The following is a 19,757-nucleotide window of genomic DNA, read 5'->3' as shown; positions in this document are numbered from 1 at the left end:
AGTCTTTTCCCTTTTACATATCTATAAAAGCTTTTACAGTCAGTTTTTATGTTCCCTGCCAGTTTTCTCTCATAATCTTTTTTCCCCTTCCTAATTAAGCCCTTTGTCCCCCTCTGCTGAACTCTGAATTTCTCCCAGTCCTCAGGTGAGCCACTTTTTCTGGCTAATTTGTATGCTTCTTCTTTGGAATTGATACTATCCCTAATTTCTCTTGTCAGCCACAGGTGCACTACCTTCCTTGATTTATTCTTTTGCCAGACTGGGATGAACAATTGTTGTAGTTCATCCATGCAATCTTTAAATGCTTGCCATTGCATATCCACCGTCAATCCTTTAAGTGCCATTTGCCAGTCTATCTTAGCTAATTCACGACTCATACCTTCAAAGTTACCCCTCTTTAAGTTCAGAACCTTTGTTTCTGAATTAACTATGTCACTCTCCATCTTAATGAAGAATTCCACCATATTATGGTCACTCTTACCCAAGGGGCCTCTCACGACTAGATTGCTAATTAACCCTTCCTCATTGCTCAAAACCCAGTCTAGAATAGCCTGCTCTCTAGTTGGTTCCTCGACATGTTGGTTTAAAAAACCATCCCGCATACATTCCAAGAAATCCTCTTCCTCAGCACCTTTAACAATTTGGTTCACCCAATCTACATGTAGATTGAAGTCACCCATTATAACTGCTGTTCCTTTATTGCACACATTTCTAATTTCCTGTTTAATACCATCTCCGACCTCACTACTACTGTTAGATGGCCTGTACACAACTCCCACCAGCGTTTTCTGCCCCTTAGTGTTATGCAGCTCTACCCATATCAATTCCACATCTTCCCGGTTTATGTCCTTCCTTTCTATTGCGTTAATCTCATCTTTAACCAGCAACGCCACCCCACCTCCTTTTCTTTCATGTCTATCCCTCCTGAATATTGAATATCCCTGAACGTTGAGCTCCCATCCTTGGTCACCCTGGAGCCATGTCTCTGTGATCCCAACTATGTCATAATCATTAATAACAATCTGCACTTTCAATTCATCCACCTTGTTACGACCTTCAGGCGCTCTTTTACAACTCTCTTAGCCTTTATACAATTATGTTGAAAAGTGGCCCTTTTTGATGCTTGCCCTGGATTTGTCGGCCTGCCACTTTTACTTTTCTCCTTACTACTTTTTGCTTCTACCCTCACTTTACACCCCTCTGTCTCTCTGCACTGGTTCCCATCCCCCTGTTGTGAACTAACCTCCTCTCGCTTAGCCTCTTTAATTTGATTCCCACCCCCCAACCATTCTAGTTTAAAGTCACCTCAGTAGCCCTCGCTAATCTCCCTGCCAGGATATTGGTTCCCCTAGGATTCAAGTGTAACCCGTCCTTTTTGTACAGGTCACGCCTGCGCCAAGAGAGGTCCCAATGATCCAAAAACTTGAATCCCTGCTTCCTGCTCCAATCCCTCAGCCACGCATTTATCCTTCACCTCGTCGCATTCCTACTCTCACTGTCGCGTGGCACAGGCAGTAATCCCGAGATTACTACCTTTGCAGTCCTTTTTTCTCAACTCCCTTCCTAGCTCCCTATATTCTCCTTTCAGGACCTCTTCCCTTTTCCTACCTATGTCATTGGTACCTATATGTACCACGACCTCTGGCTCCTCACCCTCCCACTTCAGGATATCTTGAAAACGATCAGAAATATCCCGGACCCTGGCACCAGTGTTCCTGGGAGACTGTGGGTTTGTGAAGAAGGTGAAGATGAAAGGGCCATTCCAAGCAGCTGCATGATAAAGGACCCTAATCTACAGACAGTTCCCAGGAACACACACTGAGACAAGCATCAAATGCTGCTGGCAGATCATCAATTCGGTGAAAGCCACTCTTTGGTCTGCCTGAAACTTGTTGATCGACCAGCTCACAAAGATGTCTGTGGAAGAGTGCTGCCAACTTGCACATTCCAGGCTGCAGGAGTATGTGCTGAGGGACACATTGAAGCTTGGTGTGGGTACCGCAAGGTCTTGGTGGGGAAGGACCATAGTGTAAGGTTCTTCTCTTACTAGAAAGGGAAGGGCTGGGTGGAAGGGGAAAGCCCCTCAGTTACTGTAGTAGTTAGTATATCAGCCCAGAGTGCCACATGAGTGGTAGCGGTCCCATTGATGTGGATGAATGTAATAGGACTGTATGGAAAGCTTTGACCATATATGTAAAGAATGAAAAGGTATTGAACGGTTTATTCTTGTAAACATTTTTACTATGAATAAAGTTTTAACAATCTCTGAAAATGTTAGCCTAGTGGACACAGCCAGTCCATCACAGTCAAAGCCCTCCCCCACCGTAGAGCACATCTACCTACGTACAAGGACCGCTGCCACACAAAAGCAGCAACCGTCATCCAGGAACTGCACCATCCAGGTTATGGTCTCTTCTCACTGCTGCCACTTGAGAAGGAGGCACAGTAGCCTTGGGTCTCACACCACCGGCTTCATGGACAGGAATTACCCTACAACCATCAGGCTCCTGAACCAGTGTGGATAACTTCACTCGCCTCAACTCTGAACTGAATCCTATAACCTACGGACTCACTTTCAAGGATTCCACAATTCATGTCCTCAGTATTATTCATTTACTTGTGTTTTTTGCGCAGTTTGTCTTCTTCTGCACATTGATTGTTTCCCAGACTTGATGTGTAGTTTTTCATTGATTCCGTTGTATTTCTCTGTTCTACTGCAAGAAAATGAATCTCAAGGTGACATATACATATGTTGATAATAATATTTCTTTGAATTTTGAACAAAGGTAGGTTCAAGATTAAAGTTGACCTTCACAGTTCAAAAATACACTATTCAATTTTATAACATTTAAATAATTTCTGTAGCAACCATCTATTTCCCTTTAGAACAGATCTAGCTAATATCATCTGACCCATATAACTAATGGGGTCATTGATTTCTTATGGAATAATGTCTCACTATGTTCTCTGTCTACCTTTGTTGAGGAAAATAAAGAAGGAATACCTAGCAATGACATCTGGCCCTTCAATCATGGTCATACGGTAGTTATGTCAATAGAAAGAGAATAGTGAAAGGGGGGACTTCTCTCTTCTCAAGATACACTCAGTGGCCACTTTATTAGGTACCTCCTTGGGTAAAATCTTTTGGGGTTGTCTACTGTATCCAATCCTCCCTATGCAGTCTCCTCTACGTTGGTGAGACCCAGCGTAGATTGAGGGACCACTTTGTCGACCACCTTCAGTCCATCCACAAAAAGCAGTTATTCCCAGTGGCCAACCATTTCTATTCCAATCCCCATCCCGACATGTCAGTCTTCCTCTTCTGCCATGATGAGGCCACTGCAGATTAGAGGAGCAACACCTGGATAGGTAGCCAGCAACCTGATATTCTGTTTTTTTTACCCCCTTCCCCTCACTCTTCTCCCCACCTGCTTATCACCACCCCTGGTGCCCCTCCTCCTCCTCTTTCTCCCATGATCCACTTTCCTCTCCTATTAGATTCCTCCTTCTCCAGCTCTTTACCTTTTCCACCAATCACCTCCCAGGTTCTTACTTCACCCCTCCTCCCCCGTGGACCTAGCTTCACCTGTCACCTTCCAGCTTATACTCCCCCCCCCCTTCTAATTAAGACATCTTTCTTCCTTCCTTTCCAGTCCTGATTAAGGGTCTCTTGATTCTTGATCCTCCAAAATATTCCGCATGGAATTTAAACTGGAGGTGGCGGAGGATGGGCTTAAGAAGGTGATTTTTGAAGAAGAAAAGCTGCCTTAAATTTAATTAGTCTGTTCCCAAAACGCGGACTGTTTATTCAATTCCATAGTTCCTCTAGCATTTTGTGTGTGTTGCTCTGGATTTCCAGCATCTGCAGAAATACTTGTGGTTATGGATGTTTTCTTGTATGTCTTATATTTTGTTTTACTCAAAAAACGGTTTACTTTTATTGCCAAAGGTGGATTGCTTTCAGAGGGGGTGTACAAGTGGGGTGGCGATGACGTCAGTTGGGTGATCCGCGATGCGGTGTTCGACTGCTCCAGCCTGGATTCCAGTCTCTCTTTCCTGCTGCACCACCTCCTCCTCCTCTTTCCCGGCGATCGAGTGCGCCGCGCTCGCTCCCGCCTGGCCGCGCGCTCTCTCCCTCTCCTAAGATGGCCGCCGCCGCCGCCAGTCTGGAGGACCTGACAAAGGCCGAGCCCCGCGACTGCCCTCCGATGAAAGAACCGAGCGGCGGAGGCGACGGTAGGCAGGCCGGGGACGAGGAGGGCAGTGTTCGTGGGGTGGTGGTGGTGTAGAGATGGGGAGGGAAGGAGTCCTCCCTCATCCCCCGGGCTGGAAGGGTTTGCGGCCTTGCGGCGGCGGTTGATTGTAAAGGAAGGGGGAGGGAGGGAGGTGGTTGCTGGGGTCACCTGTAGCACCCCGGGCTCTCAGTGACCCACCTCCCAGCGTTAACGTCCTCCCACTTCTTCCTCCCCTCCCCCCCGCCCCCCGAGAGCGCCAGAACCCGCCTCCCACCTCAGTCCTGCCAACCTTGCAGCACTTGCCATGATTCCAGGCGTCCCTTTGTACAGAGGGCTGTTCACATATACGCCCGCATTCCCTTCTGCTCGGCGGGCCTGCGGATCCAGCATGCTGTTTGTGTTTTCTTTTGTTGATTCCACTAATGCAATAAAAAAAAAGTCAACCTTCATTTCAAGAATGCGTAGTTTTCCTTGTTACCAAAAGTTTTGAATTTCTGAATAAATTGATGCTCACGTGCCGAGCTTTGCTGAGGTGATTAGCTTTCATCATCCATAACGTACATCTGGTTTCCTAAAGCCTAGAAGCTGACAGTGGAATTTAGTTTTTTTCCTAAAGTTGGGTTTTAAGCAATTAATCTATAGGGTGAGTCCTTTCCATACTTGCAGGGTGGCATGGTAGCATAGTGGTTAGCACAATACTTTATAGTACCAGCAGCCTGGATTCATGTACTGCTGCTGTCTGTAAGGAGTTTGTACGGTCTCCCCGTGATCACGTGGGTTTCCTCCCACAAAACAAAGATATACCAGTTGGTAGATTAATAGGTCATTGTAAGTTGTACGTACTGTGATTAGACTAGGGTTAAATTGGGGGGAGGGGGAGGTTTGCTGGGCAGCGCAGTTTAAGGCAGGAAGGGACTATTTCACCCTGTAACTTGATAAATAAATTATTTTTATTTCTGAATGAAAGTTGCTATCAGGATTTCTTTTGTGGTCATTTTGGGTGTTATTTTCTATACTAAAAAGGTGCTGGGGAGGAAATGAATTAGGGGGAGTTATTTATGTGAACTTAAGATATTTGAAGATTTTGCAGGAAAAGCCCAACAAGAACTACATGTTTTACGTCCATGCTACTGATCTTTGCTCTTCACCTCAGCTTCTAACTGAAAAAAAAACAACAATCTAATGAAAGAGCTCAGTGGGTCAAACTGTGGGAGAAGAGGAATTGTTGATGTTTTAGGTCAAAAAGCCCTGCACCAGGTCGGACAATTCTATTCCTCCCACAGATGCTGCTTGACCTGCTGAGTTCTTTCAGCAGGTTGTTGCTCTAGGTTCTAGCGTCTGCTGTCTTTTATGTCTAATCGATGAAAGCTGTTTCCTTGTGAAGAGTCAAGCTTTGAGATGAGTGAACACAAGAATACATTTCACTGTGTCATTTCTTCTGCCAAAATGAAGCTAGCTTTCCAAAATGATGCAAAGAGTACAGTGAGCGGAAGCTTTGAGACTGCAAGACTTGTAAATGTAAACAAGAATGTTAAATTTATGTACTGGGAGATAGGAAGCAGTTAAAAATCTGTAAGACCAATGGGTGAAGTAGTACGTGATGCATCAGGTGCAGTTTTGGGCATCTTATATGGTCATTACACTCGGAGGGTATCTGAAAAGCCAAGCCTTGAATAAATGCTGCTTGCTTATTTTAATTGACTTTGTTGGAAGGAAGTTGGTGTGGAAGCTGAACAGATAAGACCATAGTCAGTCTGCTTGTTTTTCTGATGTAACTTAACAGGGATTTTATGATATTATTGCTCTATCTTCACCGGCAGGATGTAAGGTGTTGTTTATATGGTGGAAGGAATATTTTAAGGTAGCTTTTAATATGTCATTCTTTAAGAGAGCCTCTTGGATAAATATTTCTGTTTTAGTGTGATAGAGGAAGTGCGCATTGTCGTCACATTCAAGTTTATCATTGACGTTGTGAAATTTGCTGTTCTGCAGCAGTGGATTGCAAGACATAACAATTGCTATAAGTTGTAAAATAAAAGCAAATTATAAGTTAGTATTCATGGACCCTTCAGAAATTTGATGGCAGAAGGTGAGAAACTGTTCTTAGAACGTTGGGTGTCTGCCTTCAGGCTCCTGCACCTCCTCCCCAATGGTAGTAAGGTGAAGAGGACATGTCCCCATTGGTAAGGGTCTTTAATTAAGCCTGAATATCTATCTTAATTGTTAAACACACACAGATTCAGGCTTAATTAAAGATCCTCACCATCTAGGCCATCTCTAGCTATATAAATGCATCTTATTATAAATGTGTCTGTTATACACAGTTACATACTTGGAGTATGTTGAGGCTTTGGCTGTCAGTTTGGGAGAGTAACTTTCAAGTGAGGTTTTGCAGGATAAGTTACCTTTCCTTTTAACAATTCTTGTGGCACATTGGACAAAAATTTAGGAAGTCAGTTTTGTTTATTTAGAACAACAGACTATTTAATAGGAGTTTTAAAGTTTGGACAAAGTTAAATAGAAGCAGACTGATTGCAGTAGGTGAGGGGTCAAAGATAAAGAGCTATGTCTTACATGTTTTAATTGACAGAACAAAGATTTCCGCTGAGAGTTGTAACTGCAGAATTCACCTGCACGGTGACCAAGTTAAGCAGGAATAAGCAATGGGTTCTTGGCAGCAATTAATCATATTAACTCACATGCTTCTCATATGTGACTTTTCATTCAACCACCTATTCTGTTTAAATGCTGCTAATATTTCTATCTCAGCCATTTGAAAAGAAGACTCCTTTGAATGACCTCCATGTTTTATAGTGTGCTGCCACTGTTTATTGCATTGTCATTGTTCGTGAAATGTCATTAGCACTCAATGCACTTCAACTGTTTCAGTTGAACTTCCATATGCTGTTGGGTGTTCTTGCAAGCTATTAATTGTCTAACATCTCCTGACTTTTAAACAAAAGCCTTCTTGAAAAGAAATAATTAACTTTTTGAAAAAAAGGGTATTCAGATTTATTTTAAATGAAGCACTTAAACAGAGAGTAAGGACAGATTTTTTTCTTAGATTTAAAGTGTTACTTCACTTGTTTATCTATTTGGCTATGCCACCGGTAATTGTGAGTTGGTATTCTTACAGTTGGGAGTTGCAAGCAAAACCTGAGAAATAATTTCCAGAACTTTTTAGTATTTAGCCAGTCACAGGGAAAGTTCAAATGAGGATGTGGGATGATCATGAGAAAGTAGCTTTACAAGACTGAACCCAGTTATTTTTAGCACTGCTTTGCAGGTAGCTTTTTAAACAAACAGAGTGCTTATCATGAATGTATGTATTTGAACTCTTGAATTAGCATTCAACCAGCAAACCAAATATATTTTGCAGGTTTTAAAATCTTTTATTAAAGAACAAATAAAACATAGATGGATAAAAACATCATTAATATTCTAGTCCTAAAATTGGAATTAATGAGTTGAAATTGAACTCTTGGATTGAAAATTAATGAAAGTGATCTTGATGTAAAACATTTTGATAATAAATATTTGTTTTGTTCCAATTTCTTTGGAATGTAGAGGTACAGGAAATTATTTTTGATTTTAAGTAGGTCATGTTAGGATGACGCAGATCCTATGCACCTTTTTGTGATGTGTTAGATTTTTGACCCACTCTGAGGTGTAGTACTGCTTGTACTGCTTGTTTACAGGAAAATCCCTTTAAGCAGCACTCTGAGTCAGAGAGGAAACACCTTTTTAAGGTCACTCAAGAGTGCAATGAACTCTTTAACGTTGTGCTTGAACATTCGAAAGCTACAGCAAAAAGCCATTCAGTGATGGAACACTCAGAAATCTGTTTAGATTTTGCACATTTTTCAGCACTTCGATTCAGTAGCATTTCTTGCTTGGATGTGTATTGAGCTGTTCTGCCAAATTTTGCTTAGGCTGAATGTGACCAGGTAGTGATGGCACTTTTCATTGAAATATGAAGAGACAATAAAATGTTTGTATCAAGTCGACATTTTTAAACCTGTATTACTGAATTTTATTTTTCCAACATTTAATGTGGAAGGGCAGAACATCTGAGGTATATGTCACTGAAGAAGCTGTTTCTGGCCTAGTACTGAGTTTGATGGGATTAATGTGAGATTTAATGGTCAATTGATAGAACCAGTTGGAGCACAGTGCTTAATGTGAGGGTAGGGAACACTAATTTGTTGTGCGGTTTTCTTGCAATTTTTCTGTTCACGTATAGTAATTGTCTTATGTAATCACAGAGTTGCACAAACTATTGACCCTATTAAGACCATAAGACATTGGATCAGAATTAAGCCGTTCGGGCCATCAAGTCTGCTCCATCATTCCATCATGGCTGATTTATTATCCTCTCAGCCCTATTAGAACATAGAGCATAAAAATCTACAGCATATACAGGCCTTTGGCCCACAATGTTGTGCCAACCATGTAACCTACTCTAGAAACTGCCTACAGTTACCCTACCGCGTAGCCCTTTATTTTTCTCAGCTCCATGTACCCGTTTAAGAGTCTCTTAAAATACCCTATTGTATTTGCCTCCACCACTGTTGCCAGCAGTGCATTCCATGCACCCACCACTCTCTGTGAAAAACATACCCCTGGCATCCTCTCTGTACCTGCTTCCGTGCATCTTAAAACTATGCCCCTTCATGTTAACCATTATTTTGTTCTAGGAAAAAGCCTGTGGCTGCCCACACAATCAATGCCTCTCATCATCTTATACACCTATATCAGGTCACTTCTCATCCTCTGTCGCTCCAAGGACAAAAGGCCAAGTTCACTCAACCTATTATCATACGGCATGCTCTCCAATCCAGTCAACTATTCTCCTGCCTTCTCCCCATAATCTTTGACACCCTGACTAATCAATAACCTATCAACCTCCGCTTTAAATGTACCCAATGACTTGGCCTTCACAGTAGTCTGAGGTAATGAGTTACATAGATTCGCCACCTTAAGTATAACTACAGTGGTGATGCACCATGTATATGTTTGTCACTTGTCTATGGAGTTCAAAGTAAACTTATTATTAAAGTACATATGTCACCATATACAACCCTGAGATTCGTTTTCTTGTGGGCGTTCACAGCATATACAAAAAACACAATAGAAACAATGAAAGACAGCTCGCAACAGGTGCAAAAGATAAACTGCAAATTTTAAAAAAAAGAAATAAACAATAAGTATCAAGAACATAATGTGAAGTGACCTTGAAAGTGAGTTCATAAGTTGTAGGAACAGTACAGTGATGGGACTAGTGAAGTTATCCCCTTTGGTTCAAGAGCCTGATAGTTAAGGGGTAATAACTGTCCCTGAACCTGGTGGTTTAAGTCCTGAGGCTCCTGTACCATTTTCCGGATGGCAGCGGTGAGGAGAGAGCATAGCCTTGATGGTGGATGCTGCTTTTCTGTCACAGCACTGTGTAGATGTGCTCAGTGGTTGGGATGATGGACTGCACCCTATCCACTACTTACTTTAGGCATTGGTGTTTCCATACCAGGCCGTGATGCAACCAGTCAATATACTCTCCTTCACAAATCTATAGAAGTTTGTCAAAGGTTTAGATGACGTGCCAAATCATCAGAAACTTTTAAGAAAATAGAGGCGCTGCCATGCTTTCTTCGTAATGGCACTTGCGTGCTGGGCACAGGACAGATCCTCTGAAATGACAACACTGGGACTCTCTCTATCTCTGATTCTCCGATGAGGACTGGCTCATGGACTTCTGGTTTCTTCTTCCTGAAGTCAATAATCAGCTCCTTGGTCTTGCTGACATTGAGAGGTTGTTATTGTAGTACTCAGCCAGATTTTCCATTGCCCTCCAATATACTGATTCGTCATCGCCTTTAATTCTTCCAACAACAGTGATATTGTCAGCATATGGTATTGGAACTGTGCTTAGCCTCAGTCATAAGTATAAAGCGAGTAGAGCAGGGAGCCTTGTGCACCTTTGCTGATGGAGATGTTCTTGCCAATCCGACCTGACTGGGGTCTGCAAGTGATGAAATGGCGGATCCATTCGCACAAGGAGGTTTTGAAGCTTATGGATTAGTTTTGAGCAGATGAGAGTGTTGAATGCTGAGTTGTAATCAATGAAGAGCATAATAATGTATGCACCTTTGCTGTCCAGGTGTTCCAGGGTTGAATGAAGAGTCAGTGAAATGGCATCTGCTGTTGACCTGTTGTACTGTTGGGCAAATTGGAGTAGATCCAAGTCACTTCCTCAGGCAGGAGTTTATGTATTTTATCACCAACCTTTCAAAGCATATCATCACAGTGGGTGTAAGTGCAGGTTATCACATTCTTCTTAGGCATCAGTATAATTGAAGCCTACTTGAAGCAGTTGGGTACCTCAGATCACCAAAGCAAAAGGTTAAAGATATTGGTGAACACTCCAACCAGTTGAATAGTACAGTTTTTCAATATTCGGTCAAGTAGCTGCCTGGGCCGGCTGCTGTCCATGGGTTCACCCTCCTGAAGGATGCTCACGTGTTGGCCTCAGAATAGTCTGAAATCACAGGGTCATCAGAGACTGTGGGAGTTTGTGAAGCTGTACATGTGTTTTGATGTTCAAAGCGAGCATAGAAGGCATGGAGCTCTTCTGGAAGTGAGGCTTGTTACCCGTAACACTTGGTTTCACTTGTAGGAGGCGATAGCTTCCAGCCCTGCCCATAGCTTTTGAGCATCCTTCAGTGATTCAAATTTAGATCAGAAATGCCACTTTGCACATGAGATGGTTTTCTGAAGATTGAACCTAGACCTCTTGCATTCTGCTTGGTCGCCAGATCTGAATGCTACTGATCTGGCCCTCAGTAGATTGCAGATCTCATGGTTCATTTAGGGCTTCTGGTTGGGGAAGACTGAATGATTTTGTGGGGACACACACATCTGACTATTTTTATAAAGTTAGTGATAATCGAGGTCCTTAACAAGGCTCAGTCCACTGATTCGTAGCCACTTATTTGCCTCTTGTGACTACTTATTTGTTGTCCTTATCTCTGGAGCCTTGCTCTTTAGCCTCTGCCTGTATGCAAGTTGGAGAGGGGCAGCCAAGTGATTCAATTTCCCGAAATGCGGTCTAGGCATTCCTATTTGTAGTATAGCAGTGGTCAAGTGTGTTGGAATCCCTGATGCTGTAGGTGATATTGATGATAATTCATCAGAGATTTCTTTAAACAAGCCTGATTGAAGTCCCCAACAATGATTTGAAAGGCATTGGAGTAAGCTGTTTCTTGTTTGCTAATCATGGTACACAGTACCTATGATAATGATTTAGTGGATTCAGGGACTGCTTCAGAAGGATGTGCAGGAATGCTCGATAAAATCTTTGTTCAGGTTAAAGGAGATTATTGTACTTAAGTAGCTTGTGGGGAATTTTCATGAATGGGAACAATCCCGAACAGCTCCCTGGGCTTTGAAACCTCTGCCATGTATTTCATTGTCTTTTGGGAAATAACTGGCATAGTGGTCTTAGCGTAGGAAAAAATTCTTCAATGCTTTTGTTTTAAGGAAGCAAGCTGGATGGAAGCTGTCACAGTTGTGGGGAAGTTTGCACTTTGCATTGTTCAGGAATGCTAAAAACACAAGATTTTTCACTGGCTTACGATAGAAAGTTATGTCCTTAGCAAGGGTCAGTGAGTTTCTGCACCTCCGACACCAAGCTCTTCTTCCTTCACCTCTCTCATTGAGTCTACTCCTCACCTTGCACCAATGACCCCTTCTCCCATATCCAAACCTCCGCCCCTTAGACACTCCTCTCTGGTTCTCTACCTGCTGTAGATCTTTTCATCTCTAATTGCCAATGAGACATCAAGCAGCTTGATTTCAGTACTCCCTCCTCTTCGAACTTTACCCTCTTAAGAAAAAGAGTCCCAATGAAGTGTCATGGCCTGAAATGTCAACTGCTGAATTTCAAGGCATATTCCCCCTGCCCTGCTCAAAAATGATAGAAGCGGTAAAATCCTGCTTGACAAACTGCAGGACTGGAGATGTGATTTAGAGAAAAAACTGTCTTTTTTTTTGTGCCGGCAAGTTGCTAAGAAAGAATGAAGGAAACCAGAAAATTCAAAGGTGTCTCCGAAGGAGTGAATAGCAGAGTAGAAGAGCAGATGTGTGTGAACTGAGTGTATTTGCTTCCAGGTTGGAGGTAGTGTATTGGCATTCTTGTGGCGTGAACTGAGTTAATGGTATAGAGATGAAATTTATTTTCTGACCAGTAGTCATCCAGATGCCATTCAATCAGTTCATAGCAAGTTCAAATCTTATAAGATAATGTTATTACACCGTCAGCGACCAGGGTTCAATTCCACTGCTGTCTGTAAGGTGTTTGTATGCCTGCCCTGTGACCTTGCAGGTTTCTTCCAGGTGCTCCAGTTTCCTCCCACCTTCCAAAAACATAAAGGCAAAGTAGGTTAATTGGTCACATGGAATTTGGTGCACAAGTCATTGGACCACAAGGGCCGGTTACTGTGCTCTATCTCTAAATAAAGTTAAGTTTAATACGTTGATACTTCTAGAACTATTTTCAGTAAAAAGAGAAAACGTCAGAAATTCAAAAAGAGTCATTTAAATTTCTATGTGTTTGAATATTATTTTGCTAACGGATCTGTGGATAATGCAGTTTCCTGTGAATCCCAGTCAAATTAAAAATACTGCCAGAGCTCTCGTGGCATTTATTGAATTAGTTCAAGCCTTTTATGTTGGCACAGGAGCATCACTACCACACAGAATTACATGACTAAACAAATACTTAGTGCTTGTGCAGAAACCAGTTGATGACAGCCAATTCTAGTTCATTTTAACTTGCTGGCCAATTTGGACAGCTTGGGTTCATTTTGTAGTGCTTAACAAAAATATCATCCGTCTGTTGGGATTTTTGAACATATGGCTCAGTCTAACACTGAAGATGAGTAATCAGATACCACATACATGCTTAACCTCAGAGGGTTAGGCACACAATTTGTTGTGTTAGCTGTAAAGTTCCTCTCCAGTGGAGTGAGAGTTAAACTGGTGAATCTCTTGCAAATACCTGGAGAAAAAATTGGCATGTTCTGTAGTGAGTTTTTAAATTTCTATTTACTGTTCTGAACTATAGCTTGCTGCAGTGGAAGTAAATGTTCCCTCCTTTCAATTAACAGTTTTGTACTAGGAATCTTTGGTAGTTGTTTACATATTTAGATAATTTGGTATTCTCTCTTAACATGTTAAATTGCTTAACATGTTCAATAAGTAATCTGTATTTGAATGAAAAATTATTGGTCAGCAGACTAGTTGAAATATAATTGTAAAATTGTCCTCAATATAGCTCGTTGTTAGCATTGTCTAATGCCTAGGGTATGAAGCTTGCCATACCATATTACAGTGTGATAAATGTTCTTTGATGTTTTTGCCAGTATTGGGGTTTAGACTACTGACTGTCAGCTGTTTAGCATTTTTTGACAATGCATAAAAATTACAACTAATCCACAATGATGTTTTTCCATTACATCAGCGATAGTTGTAAACTTATAGAGAAAATATATTGTGAATTAAAGTTCTAGGATTAGGAGACCACACAGAGTACTGTTCTAGATAAATGTTCCCTCATTTAATGAAATATTTACAGTTTCAGACAGGACTCTAAACTCATAAAACCCTCAGCTCGTGGAAGGCTCCAGGTGCTGATGATGGATCGTTATAGTGAAAAATAACAAAGGAGATTTTAGTAGAAGCAACAAACAACTAAAGAAGAAACGGGGAAGATTTTATTGGAAAATGTACTAGAAACTATAAATCTGCATCACTCTTTGATTATAAAACCACACCGATACAGTAAAATGTTACCTGAGCAAAAATTTAAATCTACGCATTGCAAAAATCATATGTATAAGCAGTTGTGGACGACACAACCTCTCAGATATCTCTGCAGGTCCAGGAAAGATCTAACTTGGTCATCAGCATAATCTATTTCTGCTGAGAATACCTCGATCCATTGTTTTTTTTTCAGTCCAAATATTTGTCAATCACAGTCATGAATTTATTCAACAACCAGACCATAAAGTTTTCTGGGATGGAGAATTCCAAAGATTTTGCATCCTTCTTCATTAAAGCTGTTTCTCCCCTTCTCAATCCTTCATCCTGTGCCTATCACTCCCTAAGTCTAACAGTTCCTCTAATGGAAAACTGATTAACAGAACCAACTCTTTGAATCTTCTAATTCTTAATGAGATTGTGTCTTGTCTTCTGAATTAGAAACAGAAATTGCTGGAAATACACAGTTCACTTGAAGAGCTGTCAGTCTAAAAAAGTTAACTCTGTTTCTCTCTCCGCAGATGCTACTGGTTCTGCTGAGTGTTTCCAGCACATTTTTATTACAACTTATTACATTGGTATTTCTCATTCTAAAGCAATTTTGTTTAACACAATCTCCGTCTATACACAGTATTCCAGAAATGCTTTTTGATTTTGCAGGGCTGCTTTTATATCAACCCCTTCCAATAGAATGGAACTTAACTTTTTGCCTTTCTAGATGATTCTCTGGAAATGCCATAGACTTGACTATACAGATCTTCGTAGACAATGTTATGTCCCTGCTCTTCAGTATTTTATCTAAATTTGACATTTCCAGTTGTGTATGGCCATGAGAGCTGGACTATTAGTAAGGCTGAATACGAAAAAGAAATCGACGCCTTTGAACTTGGATGTTGGAGTAAAGTGTTAAGAGTTTGTTGGACAGCAAGAAGATCCAACAAGTCAATACTTGAAGAAATACAGCCGGGCTGCTCATTAGGAGGCTTGATTAAGAGACAAAAGCTCAAATATTTTGGCCATATCATGAGAAGACAGGATTCCTTGGAGAAGACTCTCATGTCAGGTAAAACAGAAGGTAAAAGAAGGAGAGGATGACAGAGGCTACGATGGATAGTTGATATTATTCAGACAATGCGTATGACCTTGGGGGATCTTAGAGAGGCAGTTTCCAACAAGAAGGCTTGGTGCGCATGAATCTATGAGATCACAAAGAGTTGGACTTTACTTAACGACAACAACAAACTCTCATGTTAGCTTCATTACATGACCAGCACAGTAAGATCATCCTGTTCACTGATTTTTATTTTTGTCGTCTTGCAATTTAAGTTTATATTCTGTCTTAATCATTTTGTACATTGTGTCTACTTGTCCTTCCCTGTCTTTGTTTCTTTCCTCCCATCATTAAAACGCAGTAACAATCTTATCTACATCCTGTTTGTAACAGTCTGCCAAAATGAAAAAGAGCCAGTCCTAATAATTGTAGAGCTATAGCACAAAAGTAGGCCTTTTTGGCCCAACATTTGCACCAAACATTGTGCATCCATTTCTGCACTAATCCTACCCTTGACCATTTTATTCTCTATACTTCCCATCAGATCCTCCTAAATTACTCATCTACACTAGAGGTCATTTGCCATGGTCGATTAACCTAGCAAACCTTTAGAATTTGGGTGGAAAACACAGCCCAGAAGGATTGAAACTTGCGTTTTCTCTCCTTTAATCAGTCTTCTGTTAATATCACTGTAGTATTTTATATGATAACCTAATGGCTCTTCAAAATTAAATTAGGCTCCAGTCACCAATTTCTCCCTCTTGCTAGTTTCTTTTTCTTGTTAGTCTTAGAAACAATATTGTGATTTATGAGCCTCCTGTTTACTACATTCATAATAATGGATTCCAATATTTTCCCATCAACTGATGAGACTAACTAGTACTTTGTTCCTATTCAGGAAGATAGGGAATTTGTAATTACCAAATGTGGGGGACAGGAAGGTTCTACAACGGGTAGTCAAAACTGTCCAATGCATCATCGGCACCAGCCTACCCGCCATGAAGATCGTATATACAGAAAGATGCTGGAAAAGGGCCAGTAACATCATGAGGGGTCTCACTCACCCTGCTGATGAACTGTTTGATTCACTCCCATCATGGAGGAGGCTACATAGCGTTCACTGCAGGACCACCAGTTACTTTCTCCAAGCAGTAAAGCTGATCATCACCCCCATCCATGCCCCCAACCACCACTACTTTATCATTTTCTGTCAGTCACCTTATGTAAAATCACTCCTCTGAGTAACAATTATTTCATTCTTCTTTACCCTTGTGTACAGGAAATGACATTAAACAATCTTGAATCAGTATCTTTGTAGCCATGTCTTTTCAGCGCTAAGATGCTATAAACATTGTATTTGGGAAATTTGTCAGTGTTTAGTGCCATTAACTTCTCCAGTATTTTATCTTATGGCATTAAGTTCATCACAGTTGTGAGAATGTCTCATCTGCCTTTCAACAATGAAGACGAAGAATATATTTCTTCTGGTTCTGATCAGTGGAGTCCACAGTTACTTTTGTTTTTCTTTCTGTTTAGCTTTATGAATGCTTAAAACTATTTCATATTTCTTATCCTAGTCTTGCATCCTGTCTTACTCTTTATAGCATTTTTAATCATCTGCAGTTAATTGAAAAACTCTTCCAAGCATCACTTACTGCAACTTTCTGTAACGATATAAGCCATTTTAAACTAATGCTATCTATAGTGTTGCTGCTGCCAGATGGACTTAATACACTTACATTTGTTTTCTATGAAGAAATGTATCAATCCCAATAGACACTTGAAAAATTGCTTTCAGTGCAGTATCAAAGGATATAATCTAGTTGTGCCTCTGTTTCTTCACAATTCAAATGAATAAAGAATGAGAAAGGACCACTTACCATCCAAACTCCTGTATAGACAGCACATGAAGATTCTCTAGTATCTGTGGTTGTGTACAGCTGCTGCTGTATATTTCTGCTGCTTCTCACCTTGTCATATGTAAATTTTGTACCACAAATGTAAACCAAAGATATAAATAGCCAAGTTATTTTTCAGTGAAATCTGTTACTCTGTTGTGGTAAAGCAACCACAGAGAAAACTGCTTTTGTGTGTCCAAAGAGCGCTATATGAGGTGATTCTTGCCTTCAGCCATTAGGATCTCTAATGAGTCAGTCTACAGCTCTTGTTAGACTGTTTGAGGTAACTTATTTTTTATTCTTTCTTTCTAATATTTGTATATCTGTGCACTTGTAATGCTATTGTGACACTGTAATCTCCTTTGGGATCAAGAAGTATCTATTTATCTATCAAATACAGGTAGTAGTATTTTGTATACTGATCTCTTAATGCCTTCTTAGAATGTGCATGGTTGCCTAGCAAAAAAAAAGCCATTCTCAACTAGGAATGTGAGCCCCATTGCGTTGCCAGTCACTTCAAACGATGCTCTCAATTTTACATGTTTTAATTTGTTAAAATTTAACAGCTGTAATTCTTCCTTTTATCCTCATGGTCGAAACGTATCTCTTGGTTTGGTTCTAAGCCACACAAGAAGTTCTTTGATTCAGTTGTTTAAACAGTATCTTTCGGGAGTCTCCCATCAATTTTGATATTCAAAGATAAGATTAGCTTTATTTGTCATATGTAGATTGAAACATGCAGTGAAATGTTTTGTTTTGCAGCAAAGACCAGTGCAGTCTGAGATATATTGGCAGCCTGCAGATGTCGTCATGCTTTTGACATCAACATAGTTTGCCCACAACCTACTAACCCTTACTTGTATGTCTTTGGAATGTAGGAGGAAACCAGAGCACTCAGAGGAAGCCCATGCTGAAGAATGTACAAACTCCTTACAGGCAGTGACAGGAATTGAACCCTGATCTTGCAGCTGGTGCTGTAAAGCATTACGCTTACCGTACCGCCCTGTTGGTTGAGGCAAAAGATAGAGATGCAGAATGAGCATCATGTTCTTTAAATGCTTTCTAGTTATGATGGCATGGATAGGACTGGTTTTACCTCAGTGTTGTCAGTAGTAAATCGCTCAGTGGACCTTCTTTAGGTAGCTGACCGTAACTGTTTGAGTGATGGTGAACTCTCATGCAACTGTACGTACAGGTAGACAAAGTCCTATCCTGAGGATGGGAGATTCGAGCAGTGCTAGTACCTTCATTTTAGTCTTTCCTAATTCTTGCATTTTGGACACCAGACCTACAGGAAATGTATTTGGATATCTTAACTGGTGAAATAACTTTAAATTTATTTGTTTCAGTGGTGATAATTGATCCAGATGATGATGATGAAATGTCCACTCTGGAGATGGACTTGCCACCTGGGCATAGTTCTGGAGAAACTGAATTGCAAGAAAAAAATGGATTTATGGGAACACTGGACGGTAACTCGCATCCCAAGCAATCACTTACCAAAATTGCCTTGGTCACCCAGGGGGAGGATTCACTACAGTCAAACAAATGTGAGTTTATAGTAGTTTTCTTGATCAGTGAAGAGATGACAAAATAGTCTGATCTAAATCCACTCTGGTGTGTGGGTAGGGACAGTGTTAATCTTACAGCTTTTTTTTTGCATGTTGTGCTATATGAGGGATAACGTATGTACTTCAGTACTGAAAACCGGGTAAAATACTGAATGAAGTAATGAAATATGATACAGAAATTCCTTGGCAAGACCATGTACTAGACTGCATTTTGTTCTCGCATAATTAGCTGGTGAAAGTATTTGGCATCTGATTGTATGATGAACAATTGTTTGCATGATCCATCAGTGCTATGCACACTGGAGTGCCATTGATAAGATTATATTTTCCTTTACCGACAAGAGATTCTGCAGGTGCTGGAGCTCCAGAGGAACAAACACAAAATGCTAGAGGAATTCAGCAAGTCAGGCAGCATCTGTGGAGAGGAATGCACAGATGCTGTTTCAACTGACACCGTTCAGTCAGGACTGGAAAGGAAGCAGGGGTGGGGGGGAAGAGGAAAGAGTACAAGCTGGCAGGTGATGAATTAGGCTAGGTGAGGGGACCAGTAGGTGGGTGGCGGAGGGGAGATGAAGGGAGAAGCTGGGAGGTGATAGGTGGAGAAATTAAAGGGTTGAAGAGGAAAGACTCTGATAGAAGAAGATAGTAGACCATGAGAAAAAGGGAAGGAATTAGGGCACCAGGAGGAGGTGATGAGCTGTGTCTAGATTTTTCTAATATTTTGGAAATACAACAATTTAGAATTTGCTTTAGAAACATAAAAAAACCTACAGCACATACAGGCCCTTCGACCCGCAAAGTTGTGCCGAACATGTCCCTACCTTAGAAATTACTAGGGTTACCCATAGCCCTCTATTTTTCTAAGCTCCATGTACCTACCCAAAAGTCTCTTAAAAGACCTTATCGTATCCGCCTCCACCACTGTTGCCGGCAGCCCATTCCACGCACTCACCACTCTCTGCGTAAAAACTTACCCCTAACATCTCCTGTGTACCTACTCCCAAGCACCTTAAACCTGTGCCCTCTTGTGGCAGCCATTTCAGCCCTGGGAAAAAGCCTCTGACTATCCACATGATCGATGCCTCTCATCCTCTCATCCTCCCATCCTCCGTCGCTCCAAGGAGAAAAGGCCGAGTTCACTCAACCTGTTTTCATAAGGCATGCTCCCCAAACCAGGCAACATCCTTGT

At 41.1% G+C, this 19,757-nt stretch overlaps 1 protein-coding gene across 7 annotated transcripts in view; it reads left to right on the top strand.

The window, feature by feature from the left end:
* Positions 1-19,757, top strand: part of LOC134339309 (uncharacterized) — a 164,935-nt gene that overhangs the window by 74,935 nt on the left and 70,243 nt on the right. For all 7 annotated transcript variants that reach the window (XM_063035697.1, XM_063035698.1, XM_063035701.1 and 4 more), the window contains exon 9: positions 18,347-18,547. In XM_063035697.1, coding sequence (XP_062891767.1) covers positions 18,347-18,547 — 201 coding nt within the window. The remainder of the gene's footprint in view (positions 1-18,346; positions 18,548-19,757) is intronic.

The sequence above is a fragment of the Mobula hypostoma genome, chromosome 29, assembly GCF_963921235.1.
Source record: "Mobula hypostoma chromosome 29, sMobHyp1.1, whole genome shotgun sequence".
Lineage (NCBI taxonomy): Eukaryota > Metazoa > Chordata > Chondrichthyes > Myliobatiformes > Myliobatidae > Mobula > Mobula hypostoma.
Note: the sequence above shows the minus strand (reverse complement) of the source record. Positions and strands in the feature narration are given on the sequence as shown.